Source organism: Lutra lutra, chromosome X (genome assembly GCF_902655055.1).
Source record: "Lutra lutra chromosome X, mLutLut1.2, whole genome shotgun sequence".
NCBI lineage: Eukaryota > Metazoa > Chordata > Mammalia > Carnivora > Mustelidae > Lutra > Lutra lutra.
In genome coordinates this window covers 54,086,040-54,108,122 of record NC_062296.1, presented here as the reverse complement: position 1 = coordinate 54,108,122, position 22,083 = coordinate 54,086,040, and the positions used below count along the sequence as shown (strand labels likewise).

Below are 22,083 nucleotides of genomic sequence, written 5' to 3'. Positions count from 1 at the left end.
GCGAGCACTGGACTCTAGGCTCAGAGGAGCCCTAAGAAACAGCACAGCCTCTTGGTTTCCCACAAGTTGCAGGCCCAGGCCTGCCTCTTACTTGATCTCCTTCTCAATCTGTTGCTGCTCCCGCATCATTTTGCCCAGCTCCTTCTTCTTCTCCTTCAGCTCATCCTCTACCTTGTCCATTCGCTTCTTGTCCTTCTCGATCTCCTTGTTCTTAGAGGCCAGTTCCTTATTGAGCTTCTCAATTTCCACTTCGTTGTGATAGAGCTTAAAGAGCTGCAGCTGCACCTGAGCTCGCACCACCTCATCCTTCAGGCGCTGGTAGCGGTCAGCCTGTGTGAAAAAGGGCATGGAAGCAAGGGTGAGCAGTGAGGTATTGGCTCCACCCTGGCCCCTCAGAGACCACAGGCAGCCTGGCCACCTACCTCTTCTTTCTCCTGTTTGGCCTCCTTGCGTTCAGCCGCAATGTTCTTTTTGCGATGGTAATTAAACTGTGTGTCCTCTTCAGCCTTCACCATTTCCTTCTTTCGCTTATCATATTCCTGGGCCAGCTCCCCAGAGCGACTGATCTCTTCAAATAGAGCTGTCCTCTCTTTGGGGTTCTTCATGGCAATAGATTCCACAGCACCCTAGTAAAGGTTAAAACACTCTCCCCGCTTAGAGCCTACTCGGCCCAGTTCCCTCCACCCATTTCCACTCAATCATTCCGAAAAAGGTCACCGACCCCCTCCCTGCACTAGGTGCCATATTTCACACTGGGCTTTAAGGACATATTCCCTGCCTCTTGAGGTGCACAGGAAGCAAAAGGGACAAAAGCAAAGACAACACTGTGTGTTACGCGCAGCGACAAAAGTAGCACAGAAAAAGGACTAAAAGAAGCTTGCGGGTGGGAGACTGGTAGGGGTATCTATCCAGAAAAGCTTCTCAAAGATGACATCTAAGCTGAGTTTGAAAGATGGAGAAGAACTAACCAAAAAAGTTAAGAGAGAAGGTTATTTCATGTAAAGGACAATTAATATGCAAAGCCCTGCTGGCCAAAGAAAGCAGGTGAATTGTGGGAACTATAATGGTTTAACTGGGCTGGAATGCAGGGTTGGAAGGATAAAGTACTGGCAGATGAGGGGCTAGTGAGGTGGGCAAGAACCAAAAAATGTGTCCTGGATGACAGGAGTTTGGAGTTTATGCTAAAGCAATGGTTCTCCAACTTCAGCATGCATAATAACCTGCAAAGCTTGGTAAAACACCCAGTGCTGGGCCCCACCCTATAGCATCTATGTCATAGGTCTGGGATGGAACCAGAAAATGTGCATTTCTAACATGTCCCCAGTTGATGCTGATCCAGAGACTATAATTTGACAACCACCTCATAAGGCAATGAGAAATCACTGAAATGCTTCAAGGAGAAAAAGGAAAGAAACAGATCTGCCTTCATAAGATAAACCTAGCCTAAGAGATGAACTGGAAGGGGCCAGACTGGAGTCAGTAAGCCCAGTGAGGAAGCTGCTACATTAGTTCAGGGAAGAGATGAAGCTTAAGATGGAGCAGGCCTGCTGAGGGTGGGAGAAGGCTCAGTAAACATCAGATAGCCAATAACCACTAAAAATGCTCACCTGGAAGACAAGGAAGTTACGAGCTTTGATGAGAATGCCCAACTTCTCTAATTCCTCACTGTATTCGTGTAGCTGGACAACTTTGTTGTTGATCTTGTACTCAGAGGAACCCCCTACAAGACAGTGCATGAATTGGCTGAAGGTCAGACCTCCCTCCTGTCCCAGCCAACTAGTCTAGTCACCTCCCAGCGCCCAAGGGGAGCCTTCTGGCCAGCCTCACCCACCAACAATAACACGGGCAAAGGTGCGATCCTCAGCACCCTCCTCAGAGTAGACCATGCTGACAAAGGCCCGGTTGGCAGCTGGCTTGCCCACAGGAGCTCCGTGGATCAGGTCCCTCAGCGTCTTTACTCGCAGGTTGCTGGTTTTCTCACCCAACACAAAGCTGATCGCATCCATGAGATTTGACTTACCTAAGGAAGTAGGGGGTAAAGCAAAGGAGGGGAAGTCAGGAAACACTGCTCTGCCCCACCAAAGCCTTGGTTCAACAGCTTAGAAAAACAGTCCCTATGCAGTTATTACCTAGACCAGTTAAAAACTAGAACCCCAACTAAGGAAACAGCATATTCATACAATGGATTGTTCTATAACTTTTAATGACATGAGGAAACACCCACAATAGAAGAAATAAGCAGATATAAAAGTCAATATAGTCAATCTCAACCAAGTTTAAAAGTAAACAACAAAACAAAACCAACCAAGAGCTGAGGGAAGGTAATAATGGGAAGTTGCTGTTTATTGAATACAGTTTCAATTTTGCAAGATGAAAACGTTAGGATCAGCTGAACAATGTGAAGATACTTAACAGGAGATCTACCTTCTGGTTTACGGGAAATATAGCAGGTAGAGGAACACAGTAAAGGACACCATAAGGAAATCCTAAGACAGAGAATCTGGAATGCTCTCCAAGACAACTAGCCTGACCCTTTCAAAAAGCCAATGTTTAGGGGCACCTGGGTGGCTCAATCAGTTAAGCATCCAACTCTTGATTTCAGCTCAGGTCATGATCTTAGGGTTGTGAGATCAAGCCCCATGTCCCAGCCTGGCTTCCCCCTTAGCGGGGAATCCACTTCCTCTCCCTCTGCCCTGGCTTCCCTACACTCCCCCATGCACACATGCTCTCTCTCTGTGTCAAATAAATAAATAAATCTTAAAAAAAAAAAAAAAAGTCAATGTCTAAAAAGAAAGGTTTGGAGAACCACTCCAGAAAGCAATTACTGAGAAACAAGCAAAGGCAGTGCACAGACTTTGACTAGATTCTGGTTTCCCTTCAACAACAACAACAGCAGCAATAAAAGACATTTTGGGGAGCAATTAGGGAAGCCTGAAAATGAACTAGATAATTAGATAACAAGGAAATTAGTTTTCCCAGTTGTGATCATGGTCTACTGGTGACACAGGAAAACAATGATTTTAGAGGAGTCAAATGCTGAGTCCCGAGAAGTGAAATGTCATTAAGTCTGCAACTTACTTTCAAATGATTAAACAAAAACACACATGTAGGTTTGAATATTTTCATAATAAAAACTTGGGGAGCGGCAAGGACATAGGAAAAAATACATGAAAATGTAAACAGTGTTACCAGGGGTTGCTTCCCAAATGGAAAATTTGGGGATTTTTTGGTAAAAGTCAGGGAAGGGAGTCTTTTTACTGTCTATCCTTTGGGATTCTTTTGAATTCTATATTGTGTGCACGTGTCAGCTCTTCAAATAAATAGGATTTTTAACATTAAGAGTGGCTATCTTGGGGCGCCTGGGTGGCTCAGTGGGTTAAGCCGCTGCCTTCGGCTCAGGTCATGATCTCAGGGTCCTGGGATCGAGTCCCACATCGGGCTCTCTGCTCAGCAAGAAGCCTGCTTCCCTCTCTCTCTCTCTCTCTGCCTTCCTCTCCGTCTACTTGTGATCTCTCTGTCAAATAAATAAATAAAGTCTTTAAAAAAAAAAAAAAAGAGTGGCTATCTTTGGGACACCTGGGTAGCTCAGTTACTTAAGCGTCTGCCTTCAGCTCAGGTCATGATCCTGGGATCCTGGTCAGGGTCCTGGGATGGAGTACCACATTGGGCTCCTTGCTCAGCGGGGAACCTACTTCTCCCTCTCCCTGCTTCCGCTGCTTGTGCTATCTCTCTCTCTGACAAATAAAATCTTAAAAAAAAAAAAAAAAAAAAGAGCAGTTATCTTTTCAATAGTGGAGTCACAATTGTTACTGTCTTCATTTTAGGCTCAGGTAAAAATTTTTTAAATTCAGACTGGGGCTGGGGGGTGGGGAACAAGCTAATCTCTATAAATTCTATCTCAAGATTCTCCCTTAACATGTTATATGACCTTGAACTGAGGACCTAATTTCCCACACCTTTCTACCCAGCTATACAAATGGCAGCCTGGCTCCTTCCACAGAGTCAGTACAAGACAGTGATTAAGAGCTTGGGTTCTGGGGCACCTGGGTGGCTCAGTGGGTAAAAGCCTCTGCCTTCGCTCAGGTCATGATCTCAGGGTCCTGAGACTCAGCCCCACATGGGGTTCTCTGCTCAGCAGAGAGCCTGCTTCCTCCTTTCTCTCTGCTTGCCTCTCTGCCTACTTGTGATCTCTGTCAAATAAATAAATAAAATTAAAAAAAAAAAAAAAGAGCTCATGTTCTAGGGGCGCCTGGGCTCATTTGGTTGAGTGTCCCACTTCTGATTTAGGCTTAAGTTGTGATCTTGGGGTGGTGGGATCGAATCCCATGTCAGGGTCTGTGCTCAGTGGGGAATCGGCTTGTCCCTCTCCCTCTGCTCCCCACTCCCCCGCCCCCACTCTCTCAAATAAGTAAATAAAATCTTTAAAAAAAAAAAAAGAGCTCGGATTCTAGTCCAATAGATCAGGTTTTTAGTTTCACTAATTCTTAGCTACCTTCCATTCCCTCAACTGGAAAATCTAAAAAAATGACTGATAGAGCCTTTAAAATAAAATTTTTTAAAAAATGCTTGGCACACAGTTCTCCATTGAAGTGGCAGAAGCACACGCTTTGAAGTATGACAGGCACAGTTTCTGACCCTGGTTCTGAGAATCAGTTAGTGTGCAAGTGATCGTAACTGTTTGTGCCTCAGTCTTCCCACCTATAAAACCAAGATAATTAAATTCTCATTTCAAGAATTTAAATGTAAAAGGTTCCAGTAAATAAAGTACCTGACACACAGTGGTGCTCAATAAATGGCAGTCCTATCCTAACACAGGTCTGGACTCTTAGCTTCGCCTCCCTTATCAGAAGAGTACTAACACAACAAACAGACCAGAAGTCAGACTTTGAAGCATCTACTCCCAACCTCTGGGCTTTTCCCATGCTCTCCAGGATAGTAAGAACGTCTCACAACCAAAGTCCTCCCTACTAGCAATCATTCAATACTGTAAACATTTTTTAACATGCCTTATGAGCTGAACTGAACACTGATAAAATGTTTTAAGGAAAGTCTTCTTGGGGGGGCACTCATAAAACAGTGATGAAAATACAAAAACATATCCCATGAATACAAGACAGAAAAAAATAAACTTTAACATGTACCAAGTGTCTACTGTGAGCCAGAGAAAAGTAATTCACTGAGGGTACCCAAGAAATGGCCTGTGGAGGTGGGCACTGAAGAAGCTGGGGCGGGGGGGAGGGGGATCCAGACTAAGGGTCTTTTTGGAACAGGTGGGTATACAAATCTAACCATGCTGAGAGGAGTGGATGCCAAGAGATGTATTCTGGCTCTTTCCACAGAGGCCACCACACCAAAATCCTAAGAAACTGGAGTGGAACCCCACGCATTAGCCCTCGAGGTCAATGGTTCTCAAGCGTCTCAAGCGAGGTTCGGGGAAGCAGGGGTGATTTGCCCCACCTCCCAGGAAACACTGGCAATGTCTGGAGACACTTCTGGTTGTCATACCTGAGGGGTGGGGGTGCTACCAAAGCCAAGGATACTGCTAAACATCCTACAACACACAGGACCAACCCCACAGCAAAGAATTACCTTTCTAGAAATATCAACAGTGCTGCTGTTTAGAAACCTAACTCTACAAAGAGCACCAAACTCCAGAGAAGGTTCATGAGTTGGAGATATGTCAGCAAGGGCAGTCCCTCCTCTCATACTAGGAAATGATTTAGCTAGAACATCTCCGCGGTAGGGGAACACAGCAGGATTCCAAACAGACTGCTTGTGGGGGGTAGATGGAAAGAATACATAGTGTATTATTTACTTAAAAAAAAAAAAAAAAGTAGGCTCCATGCCCAGCATGGAGCCCAACAGGGGGCTTGAACTGACCACGCTGACATAAAGACCAGAGCTGACAGCAAGAGTTTAACCGCTGCTTAACTGACTGAGTCACCCAGGCGCTCCAACAGCCTATCATTTAGGAGAGTTAAGACAGGAAATAGGTTATTTGACCTATCCTGACCACCCTTCCCCCACCCCCCAGTTTTGTTGAGATATAAATGACATACAACATTGTATTAGTTTCAGGTATACAACATAATGATTCCATATTTGCATATATCAAGAAATGTTTACCACAGTAAGTTAACATCCATCACCTCACATAAACAATTTTGTCTTTGTGATGAGAACTTTTAAGATCTATTCTCTCAGCAACTTTCAAATACACAATACAGTATCTACTGATCGCTCTTTCTAAAGACCTCACCCAAGTCACTGCAGTCCATCAACCTAATTCCCTGTATAGCATTTATCACAGCCAAAAACCGTCTTATTTTCTCCTTATTACTGTCTTTTCCATCTGGAATGCAAGTCCCCTGAGAGTAAGGCTTACTCTACTCTCCGCTGTTTCCACAGCACTTTGAACAACTCCTTATAAAACGGTAAGCATTCAAAATATTTAGCGAGCGAATGAAGTCTTTAAATGGTTTCAGTGGTAACAAAGGGGTTATTTCGAACTACCCCCACCTCTAAGATGGAGGTGGAGGGTGGATACCCCAAGCACTCCCGCTGGAGACGGAAGCGCTGGGTCAGAAATTCAAAAGTGCCGCCTCCGGAGAAAAGTTAAAAAAGGAGGAATTGGAGCATACCAATGCGAGGCGGGCGGGGGCGCTTAGCTGAGGGAAAAGTATACCGCTGGGAACCGGAGGCCTTGGGAGGGCTACCAGCAGTCCCACACTTTCCGGGGAGTTCAAACAAGGCAGGGGAAGTAGCCAGACCCAGCTGGTCCGGCTGGGAACTGGCCGGCCCGCGGCCGGCGAACAAACTCCAGACGCGCCACTTTTGGCGGGAGGGGGCAGTGGGCGGGGTAACGTACAGTTCGGCCTGTACCACTCGCTCAGGGGCGGGGGCCGCGCAAAGAGCAGACAAGTGACACTTGGGGAAGAGGTTCGAGTCAGAGCACCCGAGCGGGAAAAGCGGGTTCGTCCTGAGCCCGCTCCGGAGGGAAAGGAACCTGTGCGGGTTCGCGACATTTCAGGTCGCACGGGCTGGGCTGTACTACTCTGCTACCGGATTAGGGGGTCCAGGCCGGGACGCGCGCAGGGCCGCAGCCTGGTTTATCTTACCAGAGCCATTGGGTCCAATGATGGCGGTGAACCTCTGAAACGGCCCGATAATCTGCCGACCCTTGTACGACTTAAAGTTCTCGATCTCAATCAGTTTCAGGAAACCCATGACGGCGACGGCGCCGGCGGCGGTACAAAAGGCCGCGCCGTACGCCCGGGAACTGGGGTAGCCCGCGCGGGAAACGCCGCAGTGCAGGCCGGGCTTACGACAAAGCTCGCGAGAATAAGTCCAGGCCTAACGGGATTTCCGGCTTCCGGCGAGAGCGGAACCAGAGGCGTGTCGTGGAAGTTTTGTTGATCCGTTGCCAGGGCGCGAGCTTAAAGCACGAGTTTGGGTCCCGCCCCCCTTTCTTGTTGCGTGGCAACGCAAATCGCTGACCCTGCCTACCTACCCGTAGAGGAGGTAGCGACGGAGGATGCTGCCCCTTTTGGGATCGGATGAAGCAGGCGGGACTGGAGACCACGCTTGCTGAGACAAGTCACAGCAGGGTTATGCCCTCCAGGGCAAGAGGAAGGTAGGAGCTTGTCTGTGGCTTTAGCCTGGCCGGATGCAAGGTTCAAACAAGAACAGGGTCGGGGATTGGAAAGACCCCCGGGAGCGAGGGCTGTAAGGGAAGGAGGGGCCGGCGGGAGGATTTGGTGTTAGGGGAGCTCAGACCAAGTTGAGGGTAAAGTAGGGTTGGAAGTGCAGTGGAATGGGCGTAGGGATGGGGTGCTGTGGGAAAGGGCTGGGGTGACAAGGGGGATGGAGTGTGAAGGGAGATGAGGGTACTCTGGAGCGGCAGGGTCGCGGACTGGGGAAAGCTATGGCCATAGGTAATGCCTCTATCCCCTGCCTCCCTCCTTTTTCTCCAAGCAGAGTTCAGACACTGTTGCTGTAGCCTAACTATAGCCTTGGACCTGAGCCACCCAACCTAGGAGCTTCAAAATTGACAATCGTTGCTAAGCAAGGTATTTTGTGTGAACCCCCGGCAGTCAGTGTCCCTAAGCCACTGCTCTCCACCTCCATTCTCCTTCCTATCTCGCCATTTTATTTCTCTCTCCTCATGCTTCATCCCCACCCCACTTCCTCCTTTCCATCCCACTCTGCCCCCCCCCCTTGCTTTCCTCCTTCCCCTTCTCTTGCTCTCTGTCCTCCATTCCTGTCTACTACCCTGTTGGGTTCCTTCCCCTTTCCTTTTCTGCCTCTCCCCTGCCCACCCCCTCTCTGCCCCTGCAGTCCCTTTCCCCTCTCTGTTCTAGTATTTTCTATCCTTCTCCTTCATACTTTTATCCCCCTATCTCCTTATACCACCTGCTCATTACAAGGTCATGGCTTTAGCAATCCAAGAAGCTTAAAACATCTGCCACATCTTCCCCATCATTGACATTATATTGTGGTGACAAATGGAATGAGTTGGCTGGAGTTGGTGCTTAGACTTAGATGTGGAAAGGATCTGGTGGTTGCCACAGCCATTCCTGAAACCAGGTTTAAAACGGTTTAAAATGGTTTAAAATGACATTTGGAGACTGGGAAGAGTCTAAAAGTCTAATGAGAAGTCCAGGAATGTAAGAAAGCTTGGTTGATGGTATCTAGTAGAGGAACCATAAATGAATTCAACTGGGAAAAACAGTCACAATCAGGCTAGGGGCACAAAATGACCAAGGGACAGCAATCTCATATAATTGACAGGAACTAGTGTTCCATTTAAAAAGATGAGATGGAACTTGGAAAAAAATCAAATTGGATCCCTTCCTCTCACACTGTATATAAAGTGCAATTCTAAATGGATTAAAAACTTAAATGAGAAAGGCCAAATTCTAGACATTTTCCAACATACAGTGGAATATGACCTCAGGGGATTTCTTAAATAATGAAAACTCCTAAGCTTAAAGGAAAGGATCACTGAATTTGACTACATTTAAATTCATCCAAATTACAGCATGAAGAAAATGAAAAATGGGTAGGTGCACACAGAAAACTTCTGGAGTATTGATAATGTTTTATTTTCTGGCTTCTGCAGAGGGTTCACAGGTGTTCATTTTGTTGTGCTTCATAACTTATGAGTAAGTTATGTCATGTAAGTTACTTCATAACTTACATGAGTATTAACCATACTTTTTCTGTATCGACTGTTACCATAAAATAATAATAAAGTGAGGGGGCACCTGGCTGGCTCAGTCAGTAGAGCATGTGATTCTTGATCTCAAGGTCATGAGTTCAGGCCCCACACTGGGCATAGAGCTTACTTTAAAATTAAATAAATAGGGTCACCTGGGTGGCTCACTTGGTTAAGGGGCTGCCTTCAGCCCAGGATATGGTCCCAGGGTTCTGGGACAGAGCCCTGATTTAGGCTCCTTGCTCAGCAGAATTATGCTTTTCCCTCTCCCTCTGCTTTCCACTCCCCCTGCTTGTTCTGTCTCTCTCCCTGTCAAATAAAAAAGTAAAATATTTAAAAATAAATAAATATTATTTTAAAAACAATGAAATGAAAAGACAAGTCACAAATTGGAGGTGTTTACCACATTTATTTTTTAAAGATTTTATTTATTTATGTATTTATTTGCCAGAGAGAGAGAAAGAGAAAGCATGTGCCCAAGAGCACAGGCACGGGGAGGGGCAGAGGGAGAGGAAAAGGGAGAAGCAGTGCTGAGCAGAGAGCCCGACTTGGGGCTCAATCCCAGGCCCCTAGGATCACAACCTGAGTTGAAGGCAGGGACTTAACTGACTGAGCCACCCAGGTACCCCTCTTTGCCACATTTAAACTAAGAAATGATTAGTATGTAAAATACATAACTCCTAAAATTAATAAGAAAAGGACAAGCAACTTGATTTAAAAATAAACAAAAGGTATCAATGAGCACTTCACAGAAGAGTAATAAAAAATGGTCAAAACACACATGTGCAATCTCACTAGCAATAATGATAATTCCAATAAAAATTGGTAATTATAATTTTAAACTCACCAATTGGCAAAAATTAAAATCTGCCATACCAAGTATTGCCGAGGATGTGGAGCTACTGGAGTTTTTTTATACACTATGGTGAAAGTGTAAATTGGTAAAATCTCCTTGGAAAACAACATTATCTTGTAAAGTCAAGTACGCTTATGCCCTGTGATTAGCACTTGCACTCCTAGGTATCTGCTAGAGAAACTTTCCCACCTGTATATATGTTTCTTTAAATCTACAGGCTCTTTCTCCCTCTTTTGCGGTTAAAAAATAATAAACTGGGTTGTTTGTGCAGAGTCCTTGTCTCTCTTGAGCTTACTTCGGTCAGGTTTTCATCCCCACAACCCCACCAGAAATGTTTCTGTTAAGGTCATCAGCATCCCTCCCATTACTAAACCTGTCAGTTCTCAATCCTCATTTTAACATATCCTCAGTTGCTCTCCCTCTCCCAAAAGCTTCTCAGACACCACACTCCTGGGTTTCCTCCCACCTCACCAGACACTCCACCTGTGTCTCCAGTGCTGACTCCTCCTCCTCTCCCCATCTTCCCTGGGGCATTCTTATCCACCATCTATGCTTACTCCCTTACAGATCTCGTACAGCTTTATAGCTTTAAATTCCTTTGTTCAGTCAAGATAAGCTAAATTATGCTGAGGTTACAGACAAACCCCAAATCTCAGCAGCTTAGAAAAACAAGGATTCTCACTCATGCTTCTCATCTGATGTGGGTTGGCTACATCTCTGCTCTATGTCATCATCCCAGAACCAAGACTGAAGGAGCAGCCCTTAGCTGGGCACTGCCAGTCTCATAGCAGAGAGTGAAGAGGAAAAAGGGGGCGAGGGGCAGTTACATCATGGCTCTTAGGTCTGTTTGGGAATAGCACATGTCAATTCTCCCACAGCAGAGGGCAAAACCAACCACGTGGCTAAGATTGAGGGCAATGAGATACGGATGTATAGCCTTCTGGTGGGAGAAGCAGCAGATCTTTTGGACTAACAATAAAATTCACCGTACCATCTGTCTGTTATCAGTGACTATGTAATAGGCCTCTCCAACTCAACACTTCCCAAACTGACCTCTTGATCCTACCCCCCCGACCCCATCCCATCCTGTTGTCCCTACACAGACTATTTAGTTGATAGCAACTCCATCCCTCTGATTGCCCCAGCTCAAATCTTTGAAGTCATTCTTAATACTGTTTTCATACTGCACATCTGATCCATCAGGAAGTCCTATTGGCTCTACCTTCAAAATATATCCAGAATCTGACCACTTCTCATGATCTCTGCTTCTACTAACCTGGTATGATTCACCATCATCTCTTGCCTGGACAGCTCCAATAGCCTCCTGTCTGGTCTCTCTGCTTCTAGCCTTGCCTCTGGTCCCCTCAGTCTATTCACACAGTAGCCAGTCTATTAGACACCAGTCTGTTCACATAGCAGCCATCATTCCCATGCTCAAAACCCTCCAGTGGCTGCCATTACTCTCAGAGTAAAAGCCACAGCCTTTAAAGTCCTACATGCTCTGTCCCCCCTATTATCTCTCTAATACCATTTCCTACCTACCTCTCCTCCACTCACTTGCCTCCCTGTTGTTCCCCTGAATGTGTGCCTTTTGTGTCCACCTTAAGGCCTTTGTACTTGTTCCTCTGCCTGGAGTGTTCTCTTCCTGGATATTTGCCTGGGTGACTCCTTCACCTTCAAGTATTTGCTCCAATATTACCTTTTCAATTATGCCTTCCCTGGTTTCCACATTGAAAATTGCAACCCTCCCCATTTCCTTAGTGCTTCCAAGTCCCTTTATTCTGCTCTATATTTTTCCCCATAGCACTTACCATCTTCTTACAAACTCTTTAATGTACTGTTTATTGTCTCTCTGACCCCACTAAAAAGTAACCTCTACAAAGACTCAGATTCTCTTCAGTTTCATTCTTTGATGTCTCCTAGCTGCTTAAAGGAGTGTCTGACAGTAGGCACTCCATAAATATTTGCTAAATGATAGAATGAACATATGTGAAAAAAAAGTAAGATGAAGAAAAATGCATACTACATAATATTATAAAGTTCCAAAACAAGAAAATGTTTCAAAATATTGTCCAGGGAGTCCTGTACATACACAGTATATTTTCTTTGTTTTTTTACATTTATTTATTTTTTTAATTTAAATTCAATTAACATATAATATATTATTGGTTTCAGAGGTAGAGGTCAGTGATTCATCAGTCTTACATAATACCCAGTGCCCATTACATCATCCAGTTACCCCATCCCCCTCCCTCCCTTCCTCCCAGTAAACCCTCAGTTTGTAAATAGTATATTTATGCCTATGAGTAAGCAAATGTGAACATTTACACAGTGGTTATCTCTTAGGGTAAGGATGAGGGAGAAAAGACACAAGACACTTGATAATATTGATCAAGTTCTATTTCTTTTTTTTTAAAGATTTTATTTATTTATTTGACAGACAGAGATCACAAGTAGGCAGAGAGGCAGGCAGAGAGAGGAAGGGAAGCAGGCTCCCCGCTGAGCAGAGAGCCTGACTCAGGGCTCGATCCCAGGACCCTGGGATCATGACCTGAGCTGAAGGCAGAGGCTGTAACTCACTGAGCCACCCAGGCGCCCCGATCAAGTTCTATTTCTTAAGTTGGGGAGTTGGTTCATGGGTGTCCTATCATGCTTCTTAACTTGCATATGGGTTATATATATTTTGCTCTATACATCAAATATTTCAGTCACAAAAAAATTTTTTTTAAAGGATCAGGGGGTTCGGGGGTATGGTAACTGGATGATGGACATTAAAGAGGGCACCTGATGTAATGAGCACTGAGTGTTATATATGACTGACGAATCACTGACCTCTATCTCTGAAACCAATAATACATTATATGTTAATTGAATTTAAATTTTAAAAAACAATAAATAGTGGGCACCTGGGTGGCTCAGTTGGTTGAGTGACTGCCTTCAGCTCGGGTCATGGTCCTGGAGGCCCGGGATCAGGTCCGCATCGGGCTCCCTGCTTGGCGGGAAGTCTGCTTCTCCCTCTGACCCTCCCCCTCTCGTGCTCTCTCTCTCTCTCTCATTTTCTCTCTCTGAAATAAATAAATAATCTTTTAAAAAAAGATAAAGGATTGAAACTAGCTATAGGAGGAGTTGAGGAATGGTATTACGAACAAAGAAACACCATGTACAAAGGCCCTGAGATGGGAACAGTTGTTGTGTTGGAGGACTTGATAGGAGGCCAGTGTGCCTGGAGGACTGTAAGTGAGGGAGACTGTGATGTGGGATGAATTGGAAAGGTGTGCAGGAGCTGGATCTTGAAACCCATGGTAAGGAGTTTGGATCTGATTCTAAGTGCAGTGGGAAGCCAGTGGAGGATTTTAAGCAGGTGAGAGACATGATCAGATTTATGTTTGCAAAAGTGTTTTTGGCTGTGGTTTTGGCTGGCTCACATTGCCAAAAGTGGGCTTTTCCCAAAATGTGAAAGAACACAGGCAAATGTAAGCCCTCTAGCCTTTCACGTGACTAGAGAATAAGACAAATAAAGGGGAAGTAGTGGTGCCATCTACTGGAATGGGGAAAACCGAACAGAGCATTACATGAACAGGGGAGGGTTGTAAATGAGCTTGAGACTTGGAAAGATGAGTAAGGGGCAGATCATAAATCTGCCAAAGGGGGTTAGACTTTATCTTGTAAACACTGGGGAGCCATTTGCTTTAAAGCTTTTATTTACTTTTTAAAGATTTTATTTATTTATTAGAGAAAGCATGACCGGGGCTGGGAGGGCAGAGGAAGAGGGAGAAGCAGACTCCCTGCTGAGCAGGGAGCCGACCCTGGCAGGATCCTAGGACCCTGAGATCATGACCTGAGTTGAAGGCAGACACTTAACCAAGTGAGCCACCCAGACACCCCTAATGCTGCTTTTAAAGGTTTTTGGTTTTGTTTTTAAAATTTTTTATTTTTGAGTGATCTCTACACCCAACATGGAGCTTGAACTTAAAACTGTGAGATCGAGAGTCACAGGTTCCACTGACTGAGCCAGCCAGGTGCCCTGTTACTTTTAAAGTTTTTAAGTTGTGGTGTGCCATGGCCAGATTGGCTTTCAGAAAGATCACTGTCGTTGCTAGTGCAGATAAAAGAATAGAGAGGGTAAAACTGGAGCAAGGGAAGCCACTGAAGCTCCTGAAAATACTGTCTGGCACCTGATTGTGAGGCCTGAATTAGGGTGGTGACAAAAAATGTAGGACAGAGATATATCAGGAAGTAAAATCAGTAGGAATCAATAACTGGTGTTACTGGTGCTGTAGGAAGAAAGGAGTAGGAGTGGGAGTGTAGTCAAGGATGGTGGTCAGCACTGATTGGCTATTCCACCCCACTCTTGCTCCAGATGTACAAGGTAGACCTGTCCCCAGATCCCAAGGAGGTGGCAGCCATCGAGGCTAGAAGAAATCGAGAAAAAGAGCGACAGAGCCGATTCTTCAATGTGCGGACCCGAGTCATGGGGGTGAGTAGGCAATGGGGACTTTCTTAGGACCAGCGGTCATCTCACTCCTGCACCCAGAAAGGAATGTAGCAGTGTTTGTTATAGCCCTCATTGATTTAAGCAGGCCCTCCAGCTGGAAAGGAAGGAGATAGAGAGAAGGCATCTACTCCCAGGTGAGGGAAGGAAGGGGCCTGGGGATGCAGGGGAAGAGAGTGGGGAAGAGCAGCCAGTGACAGCTGACTCTCTGCCAGTCAGCTCTGGGCTGAGTGGCCTGGTTCTCAAGAGACAGGTAACATGGAGCCAAAATAAGTCTAAAGAATATTTGGTATTGTGTATGCCTACATGCTGTCTGGAAGGCCACATAAGAAACTCTTAACTAGGCTGAGCATCTGAGATGGGAGGGACTTACTCTTCACTAAACTGCATTCCCTATTACACTATCTTGAAATGTTTTAAAGGAATTACAATCAAAATAAAAGAAAATATTGATAGTTTAAGAAAAAAAACAGATTGCCGGGTAGGTGGATGGCGGAGGGGGGAGATGCAGCTCGGTATTCTGAAAAAGACCTCATACCTATGCTCAAGGGCCAGGTCTGCTGTTTACTAGATTTGTGGCTTTGAATGAGTCACCTATCTTCTCTGAGCTCCAGGCTCCTTCTCAGTAAAATGAAGCTAAATAAAGGAAGTGTGAAAGTGAATATTAACATATGGTGGTGGCTCAGTGCCTGACATAAACAAGGCTGAGAGATGTGTGGTGTGATTGAGATCCAGTTGGCGAGCATTTCCTCAGGGTCCACTCTGGGCAGAGAACTGGGTTGGGCAGTAGGGCACAAAGGTGAGTAAGGCCCAGGCTCTGCCCTTAATTCGCTCACAGTCTGGTGGAGGAGATCATCAACAGAGGCAAACCTCAATATAATGTGAACAGTGGGTCCTAGATTCTATGGGAGTAGCACCTGCCTAAGGAATCAGTAAGGTGAGACCTGAGGTGGTGTTGAAGGATGAATAGGAGTTTGGATTAAGAGAGGAAGAAAGAGAGTTCCAAGTGGAGGGAGCAGCTGGAGCAAAGGCTATTTGTTCCAAACAACGTCAGATGCACAGGAAACTAAGCCCGGAGCTCTGAGGGTGGGCAGAGGAAGAAGGTACTGAGATAAGGCTGGAGACTGAGGCAGAGGCTAGATCAGTGAGGGGCTTACAAAACATGTTCAGGTGGTAGAACGTTATCCAGTAGGTACTGAGGATCTATAGGAGGATTCTGAAGCGGGTAAGTTCTGAGCAGTTTGTGTTTGAGTATTCAAGGCCCACTGTTGGTCCCCTACCCTGATTTAGCTTGTTTCTTTGGGATCAGGTTGATGTCAAAGCCCTCAACAGTCAAGTGGAAGAGCGAAAGCTTCGAGAGGCAACAGAGCAGAGCAAAGAGGCAGCTTATGGTAAAATCTCAAGGCTAAGGGCAAGCCAAGAAGGATAGTGTAAGGGCCTGAGTGGGCTGAGGTAGGGCAGTTCTGCCCTGGAGTGGGGCCTGAGGCCTGGGATGTGGTGGGACAAACCAGATGGGCCTTGGGAGCAGAGGCCATGCTGAGTGGGCTTGGTCTCTCTGGTGGGGCCTTCTCCATGTTCCTGCCTACTACCCCCAGGTACCTACCAGGAACAGTATGATCTAGTAGCCCAGATGCTAGAGAAGGAAGAGGCAGAACGGACACGTCGGCTGAACAAGAAAGTCCAGGAATTTCGGGAGCAAAAGCAGCAGCTCAAGAATCGGCGGGAATATGACCTTTGGGATCCTGGCCGATTCTGGATGGAGTTTCCAGCCTATCTTGGCCCCAGCGATCCCCCCTGTGGCCCAGCCAGCTTGCAGTACTTTGCTGGGGAGGATCTGGAGAGGGCTATGTGCCTGAAAATGCAGCAGGAGCAGTTCAGATACAGCCTGGAGAGGCAGTTGCAGGAGCAACAGCAAGTCCAGGACGATGAGAAGTGTGCGGGTAAGTAGCTGTGCCCTCCACGCTGAGACCTGAGGCCTGGTAGGGAGTCGTTCTCAGCCAGGTTCAGGGCCCAGGGAGTGGGGAGGTCCAGTTACCCACAAAGCTGATGTCAAAAGGTTAGACTGAGCAGACCCCAAACTCCTCGACCTCCTTCAGTAACTGACAGTGTAGCCATTGGTACCCAGTCAGCCTGGAACTCCATTATGTGGAGGCAGCATAGTGAAAACAGACCTATCAACTCTGCCACTTACCACTGGATTTAGGCAAATGAATTTTCTTCTCAGTGCTTTAGCTTCCTCATCTTTAAGATGGGGATAATAATCCATGCCATGCAGAGCTCATGTGAGAATTAAATGAAACACTGTATGTAAAGCACAAACATCAGTGCTCAGTAACCAGGAGCTACTATCACCATGACACTGTGCAACCACATCCTCCTCTTCTGTTAGAGTAAGCCCTTCGAGGGCAAGGATCATCTCATCTATCTGCATTGCTCACCTTTCAAGTCATCCCTGTTGCAGCATCTTGTTCAGTTTGCCGCTTGTCAGAGATATCACTGATTTGGGAAGTATTTGTGGGATGTCTGTCTTTTCTCCAAAAAAGCTCACTAAAGGCAAACCGCATCTCTCATTTCCACTCCTGTATCCCAGCTGCCTCATACAGTGCCTACCACAGTGTCAGGAGCTCAGTAAATCATTGTTGAATGAACAATTAGAGAACAAAGTAAACAAGATAGGCACTCTGCCCTCCACAGTCCCATGGAACCATTACCCCTTCTAGAAAATCAGTTTAGAGAAAGAGGAAAGATATATGGACAAGTCATTCATCAGAAAATATTTATGCTTTAACACTGGTAGGTGCTGTGACAGGTACTGTGACAGAAGAGTTTATAGGACATGGAGGGAACATCAGTATGGGAGTGGTCAATTCTAACAAGAAAGGGGAGGCAGGATAGGGGGGTGGCACAAGTCAGCTGTTAGAAACCAATTCGGGAAAGTTGGGTACAATTTTTCCAAGTCAGGGAGAGGGTCAAGAAAAGGTCATTCTAGGCAGAGGGGTAAGCAAGAGGTAGAGAACTGGGGCTGTGAATGGTCCAAGGGTTTAGGATGCATGAACAGTTTAGTGTTCGTGCAGCCTAGGGTTGAGGGCTTGGAGGAAGAGAAAATGTGCAAGAGTTTTCTACACCAAACTAAGGAATTGTGACTTTATTGCATAGGCAGTGGTTAACCATTTAAGGGTTTTAAGCAGAGTGACAAGACCATTTCAATATTCAGTATATATTTAGCCACCTATTTTGCGCCTGGCATAGTGATATTTTCTTTTTTTCTTCTTTTTAAGATTTGGTTGGCTAAGCCCCGCATTGTTCAAGGGTCAACTGTATAAGGGGGTTAAGATAGTTGCTCAGAGAAAAATAAAGCATGAAACGGGGGACATGGGGACTTTGGAAGAGGGATGCACAATTGCCATTTTAAATAAGGAAAACCTCACTGAGGTAACCTTTGAATACAGATCTGAAGACAAGGGAGTGAGCAATACGAACTGTCCAAGTAGAGGAAGTAGCTAGTACAAAGTCCCAGAGGAGGGAGAGAGGGCGTCTGGAATGTTTGGGGAATGGCAGTGGGGCTGCCATTCCCCACTGAGTAGCTGAAGTAGACCAACTGAGGGATAGGAAATGAGGTCAGAGAGGTGAAGGGGCCAGATCCAGTAGGCCTTCCAGGCCATGGTGCAGACTTTGGCTTCTACCGAGTGAGGTAGGAGCTGTGGGACGGAGAGGGTGTTGTCCATTGGGGCCACATGATTTGTTTTAGACACGAAACTTTGCCAGCTGTTGTGGGGACTGGATTAGAGGGGAAGACTAGAGACAAGGAGGTAAGATAGAAGACTGTTATAGCCAGGAGGAGGTGGCCAACAGGCAGCCATGTTATCTCTATGATCCTACGGGGTACATAGCCATTCTGGGATACAGGGAGAGATCTGGAGGCCCGAGGCAGGGGAACAGTTTGCAAAGGAACAGAATGCTAAGCCTGGATGGAATGTGGGAAAGGGTGAGCAAATAATGCACTCTTTGAGGACCCCCATGATCCCTGCCACTCCCTCCACCCACCCCCAGGCTGTGCTCTCTCAGGTGTCCCCTGCCCTGTGTTTTCAACATTTTCCCTTCCCCTGGTCTCTTCTGTGTCTGCTGTAAACATGCTTATGTCTAAGCCCTCTTTAAAAAAATTAAAGCCTCCTTGCACCCCGTGACTCCTCTAGGTGCTGTGCGATAGCTGTCTTCCTTTACAGCTGTACTTGTTGAAAAATCTGCTTCTGTTTGCTGTCTTTTCTTCCTTTCCAGTCGCCCCTCAACCCCCTGGGAGATCTCCTTTCTCCCCACCCAACTTCACTGATACTATTCTTTGTGTTATCCAGTATAAGAGGCTTTTTTCCTAGTCTTTCCTCCTTGCCTGGACCTTTCTTGCTACACTTGACTCTGATCACATCCTTCTTGAGCCTCTCTCTTCCTTGGCTTCAGTACTAGTCCATTCTGCTCTTAGCTCTCTGACCATTTCCTCCATGTCTGCCCTTTATGGGCTCCTTTTCCTTTCCACCTTTCTTCTTGAGACTTGGTCCCTGGCACACTGCTTTCCCTCCCCTGCACACTTACCTCAGGTGCCCTTGGCCCTCGTTCTGGTTTCAGCTGCTGTGTCACCACCTCTGCCTGCTGACCACCTTCAATTCAGCCTTCCTAAACAATTCATCCATGCTTCCTAGCCTGCTCTTCATTCTGGATCTTCTATTTCCAGTGGTAGCCACACCGTGTACCCAGCCACCTGAGCCAGGACCCTGGGAAGCATCCAAATCTCTCTCTCTTCTTTACTCTCATCACATACTGCTAATGCAACCTTCTATATATTGGGCTTGCTTTGAGCCCTCCAAGATGCCTTCCCTACCTCCACTGTCTCCCACCAGCCTGACTGCATTCTATACTGGTCCCCCGGAGGAGCTTTCTAAAATACAAATCTAATTGTGTTGCCCCCTTGCTTAAAATCCTTCCATGTTCCCCGCCACCTTTGGGGCGAGTTTCTGGCCCTTAGTCTGGCCCCTGCAGAGCTCCCTAGCCACTTGCATTTTATCCTCCAGCAAGAGCAGAGTATTTGTAGTTTCAGATATAGACCATACTGTATCTTGGTTTCCATCATTCATTTGACAAATATTTATTGAGCACCTACTATGTGCCAGGCTCTGATCTAGGTTCTGGGCATGGGAGTGAATAAAGCAGACAAAATCCCTGGACCAAGCCTACTTTCTAGTGAGGAGAGAGAAAGGCAAGAGACAACATCAGTGAAATATAGAGTATATTGGATGGTGACAGATGGTAGGGAGAAAAATAAATCAGGTAAGGGGGATAAATGTTGGGAACAGGAAGGTTGCAATTTTAGGTAGGAGAGACAGCAAAGGCCTCACCAAGGTGGCAATATCTGAGCAAGACCTGGGGGAAGCGAGAGCAGGAGCCAGGAATAGTGTTCATTACAAATCCCTGAGGCAGGAGTATTTGACATGATCTACAAACAGCAAGGACACTGGTGTGGCTAGATGAAAATGTGACTTGGCATGCCCTTTCCTCTTCCTTTCTATATGCAATGCACATTTCAAGGATCACCTCCTCCTGGAAGCCTTCCTCTCACCCACCACTGAAAGCTCTCATAATGCCTGTATACACCTGTCATTGCCCTTCCCACACGGTGGTACGATCTTGCTTGGTCCATCTTCCTGCATCTTTCACTTAGGCACTTGAGAAATCCTTGTTGCTGCTACTCTGGCTATCCCTAAGCCCAAAGAGTAACTCCTTTCACATCCCTACAATTAAGACATTCCCCTCCCAAGCATACACATACACACATCCTCCAAGCTTGTTGAACAAATGGCTGAATGAGTGAACCAGGAATGGAGCAGGCAAGTATAGTGCCCTGGCCATATTTCTCTGTGTAGATATGCTTAATGACCAACTGCGCCTTGCCATGGACATGCGGGCTGCCCAGCTGGCCAAGCTAGAGGAGTCCTGTCGCGTGGCCATGATGTCTGCTATGGCCAATGCCAACAAAGCCCAGGTATGGCCTGGGCCATTCAGTGCACCGGGCTCTCCCCAACCCCTTGAACAAAGTCATGGGGAACTTAGCCATGTCTTTGCCCACACCACCTTTTTTTTTTTTTAAGATTTTTATTTATTTATTTGACAGAGATCATAAGTAGGCAGAGAGGCAGGCAGAGACAGAGGGAGGAAGCAGTCTCCCTGCTGAGCAGAGAGCCTGACGCGGGGCTCGATCCCAGGACCCTGAGATCATGACCTGAGCCAAAGGCAGAGGCTTTAACCCACTGAGCCACCCAGGCGCCCCCACACCACCTTTCTTGAATCAACACCAGCCCTCTCATCTACCTGAGGACAACCCTTTTCACCTAAGGACCCTCTTAGTGCAGAAGATGCTCTTCCCCACATCCAGACTCAGGATGACCTCAGAGCAGAACATCACCCTCCCTTCCCCAGCCCCTCCATCTAAGGGTTTCCAGAGGGCAAGGAAGTTCCCTGTCCATCCCACCCCTCCCCCAGTCAGGTCATTTAAAGGCCAGGCAAGAGCTATTCCTTCTCTCCCAGAGATGGAGGAGAGTAGGGCAATGTCTTCCCCTCCCCTGTGACTTGAGAGTTCCCTGAAATTGGGTACCCTAATGCTCATATTTGGGGCCCCACCAGGCAGCCGAACTGGCTGAGCGGCAGCGCCGTGAGCGTCAGCACGAACAGGAGGCCAACCTCATGGAGATCCAGAACCAGATCACCAGTGACCTACTGACCGAGAACCCCCAGGTTACCCAGAACCCTGTGGCTCCCCACCGGGTCCTGCCCTATTGTTGGAAGGGCATGACTCCAGAGCAGAGAGCTGCCATCAGGAAAGCCCAGGAGGTGCAGCGCCGGGAAAAGGAGGCACAGCATCAAGCCGACCAAGCACTGGATGCCAGATGGGAGAGCCAGGCCTCGTACCTGGCCCAGGCAGCAATGGAGCTAGAGGAGCAGGAGAGGGAACTTTGTGCTGAATTTCGAAGGGGGCTGGGCTCCTTCAATCAGCAGCTGGCTAAGGAGCAAACAGCCGAGTGAGTTCTAGGGAGTGGCAATGTGGATGAATGCCAAGGGAGGGATGGGAAGGCTTAGGGAGAGAGGGAGAGCTCATCAGCTGATGCCTCTGACGCCTCTGTACTTCTTTCACAGGCAGAATTATCTGAATTCTATAATCTATACCAATCATCCTACGGCCCAGTACCACCTACAGTTCAACACCAGCAGCCGCTGAACCCAAGATGCTCATCTCTCTCTCTCCCTCATCAAGCTCATGAAGGCTGGGAGTTAGGAGAATGCTGCAGGCCCCCTCCAACCCCTTCTCCCACTATCCCTACACCTTTGACCCTAGGTAATAAACTTATTCACTAAAATCAAGGCCATGTGCTGTCATGGGACACAAAAAGTATGAGGTACTGCCTTTCCCGCCCCACCCCTGGGCTTGGAGCATCTTACCCTGTCAGTCTTCACCCATTCACCTTTCTTCTCCAAGCC

General features: G+C 46.8%; 2 protein-coding genes across 8 annotated transcripts in view; one reads left to right on the top strand and one right to left on the bottom strand.

Moving 5' to 3' along the window:
- SMC1A (structural maintenance of chromosomes 1A) overlaps positions 1–7,328 on the bottom strand; it is a 49,460-nt gene extending 42,132 nt beyond the window's left edge. For 2 of the 6 annotated variants that reach the window (XR_007124882.1, XM_047716791.1), the window contains exons 1-5: positions 7,119–7,328; positions 1,832–2,020; positions 1,608–1,720; positions 423–626; positions 92–330 (exon numbers count right to left, since the gene is read on the bottom strand). Coding sequence is in view for 5 of the 6 variants with exons in the window: in XM_047716791.1 (XP_047572747.1) it covers positions 92–330; positions 423–626; positions 1,608–1,720; positions 1,832–2,020; positions 7,119–7,227 (854 nt within the window). In the remaining variant the exon portion in view is untranslated. The remainder of the gene's footprint in view (positions 1–91; positions 331–422; positions 627–1,607; positions 1,721–1,831; positions 2,021–7,118) is intronic. The other 4 variants (XM_047716789.1, XM_047716793.1, XM_047716790.1 and 1 more) reach the window with 3 other exon arrangements.
- A 60-nt stretch (positions 7,329–7,388) lies between these two features.
- On the top strand, positions 7,389–21,955 carry RIBC1 (RIB43A domain with coiled-coils 1). 2 transcript variants are annotated; one of them, XM_047716795.1, is made up of 8 exons: positions 7,389–7,633; positions 7,978–8,069; positions 14,434–14,550; positions 15,875–15,956; positions 16,161–16,505; positions 20,475–20,593; positions 21,232–21,626; positions 21,742–21,955. In XM_047716795.1, exons 3-8 carry the CDS (start codon positions 14,434–14,436, stop codon positions 21,821–21,823), a joined length of 1,140 nt encoding a protein of 379 aa, XP_047572751.1. In that variant the 5' UTR covers positions 7,389–7,633; positions 7,978–8,069; the 3' UTR covers positions 21,824–21,955. The 2 variants fall into 2 exon arrangements, with proteins under 2 accessions (XP_047572751.1, XP_047572752.1); XM_047716796.1 differs by lacking the exons at positions 20,475–20,593; positions 21,232–21,626 and having other exon boundaries at positions 7,391–7,633.
- The last annotated feature ends 128 nt before the right edge of the window (positions 21,956–22,083 follow it).

Coding starts and splice junctions, on each gene's coding strand:
- RIBC1 (XM_047716795.1), top strand. CDS start 14,434: ATGTACAAGGTAGACCTGTCCCCAGATCCCAAGGAGGTGGCAGCCATC. Junction 15,957..16,160: donor GAGCAAAGAGGCAGCTTATG/GTAAAATCTCAA, acceptor TACTACCCCCAG/GTACCTACCAGGAACAGTAT. Junction 20,594..21,231: donor CCAATGCCAACAAAGCCCAG/GTATGGCCTGGG, acceptor GGGCCCCACCAG/GCAGCCGAACTGGCTGAGCG.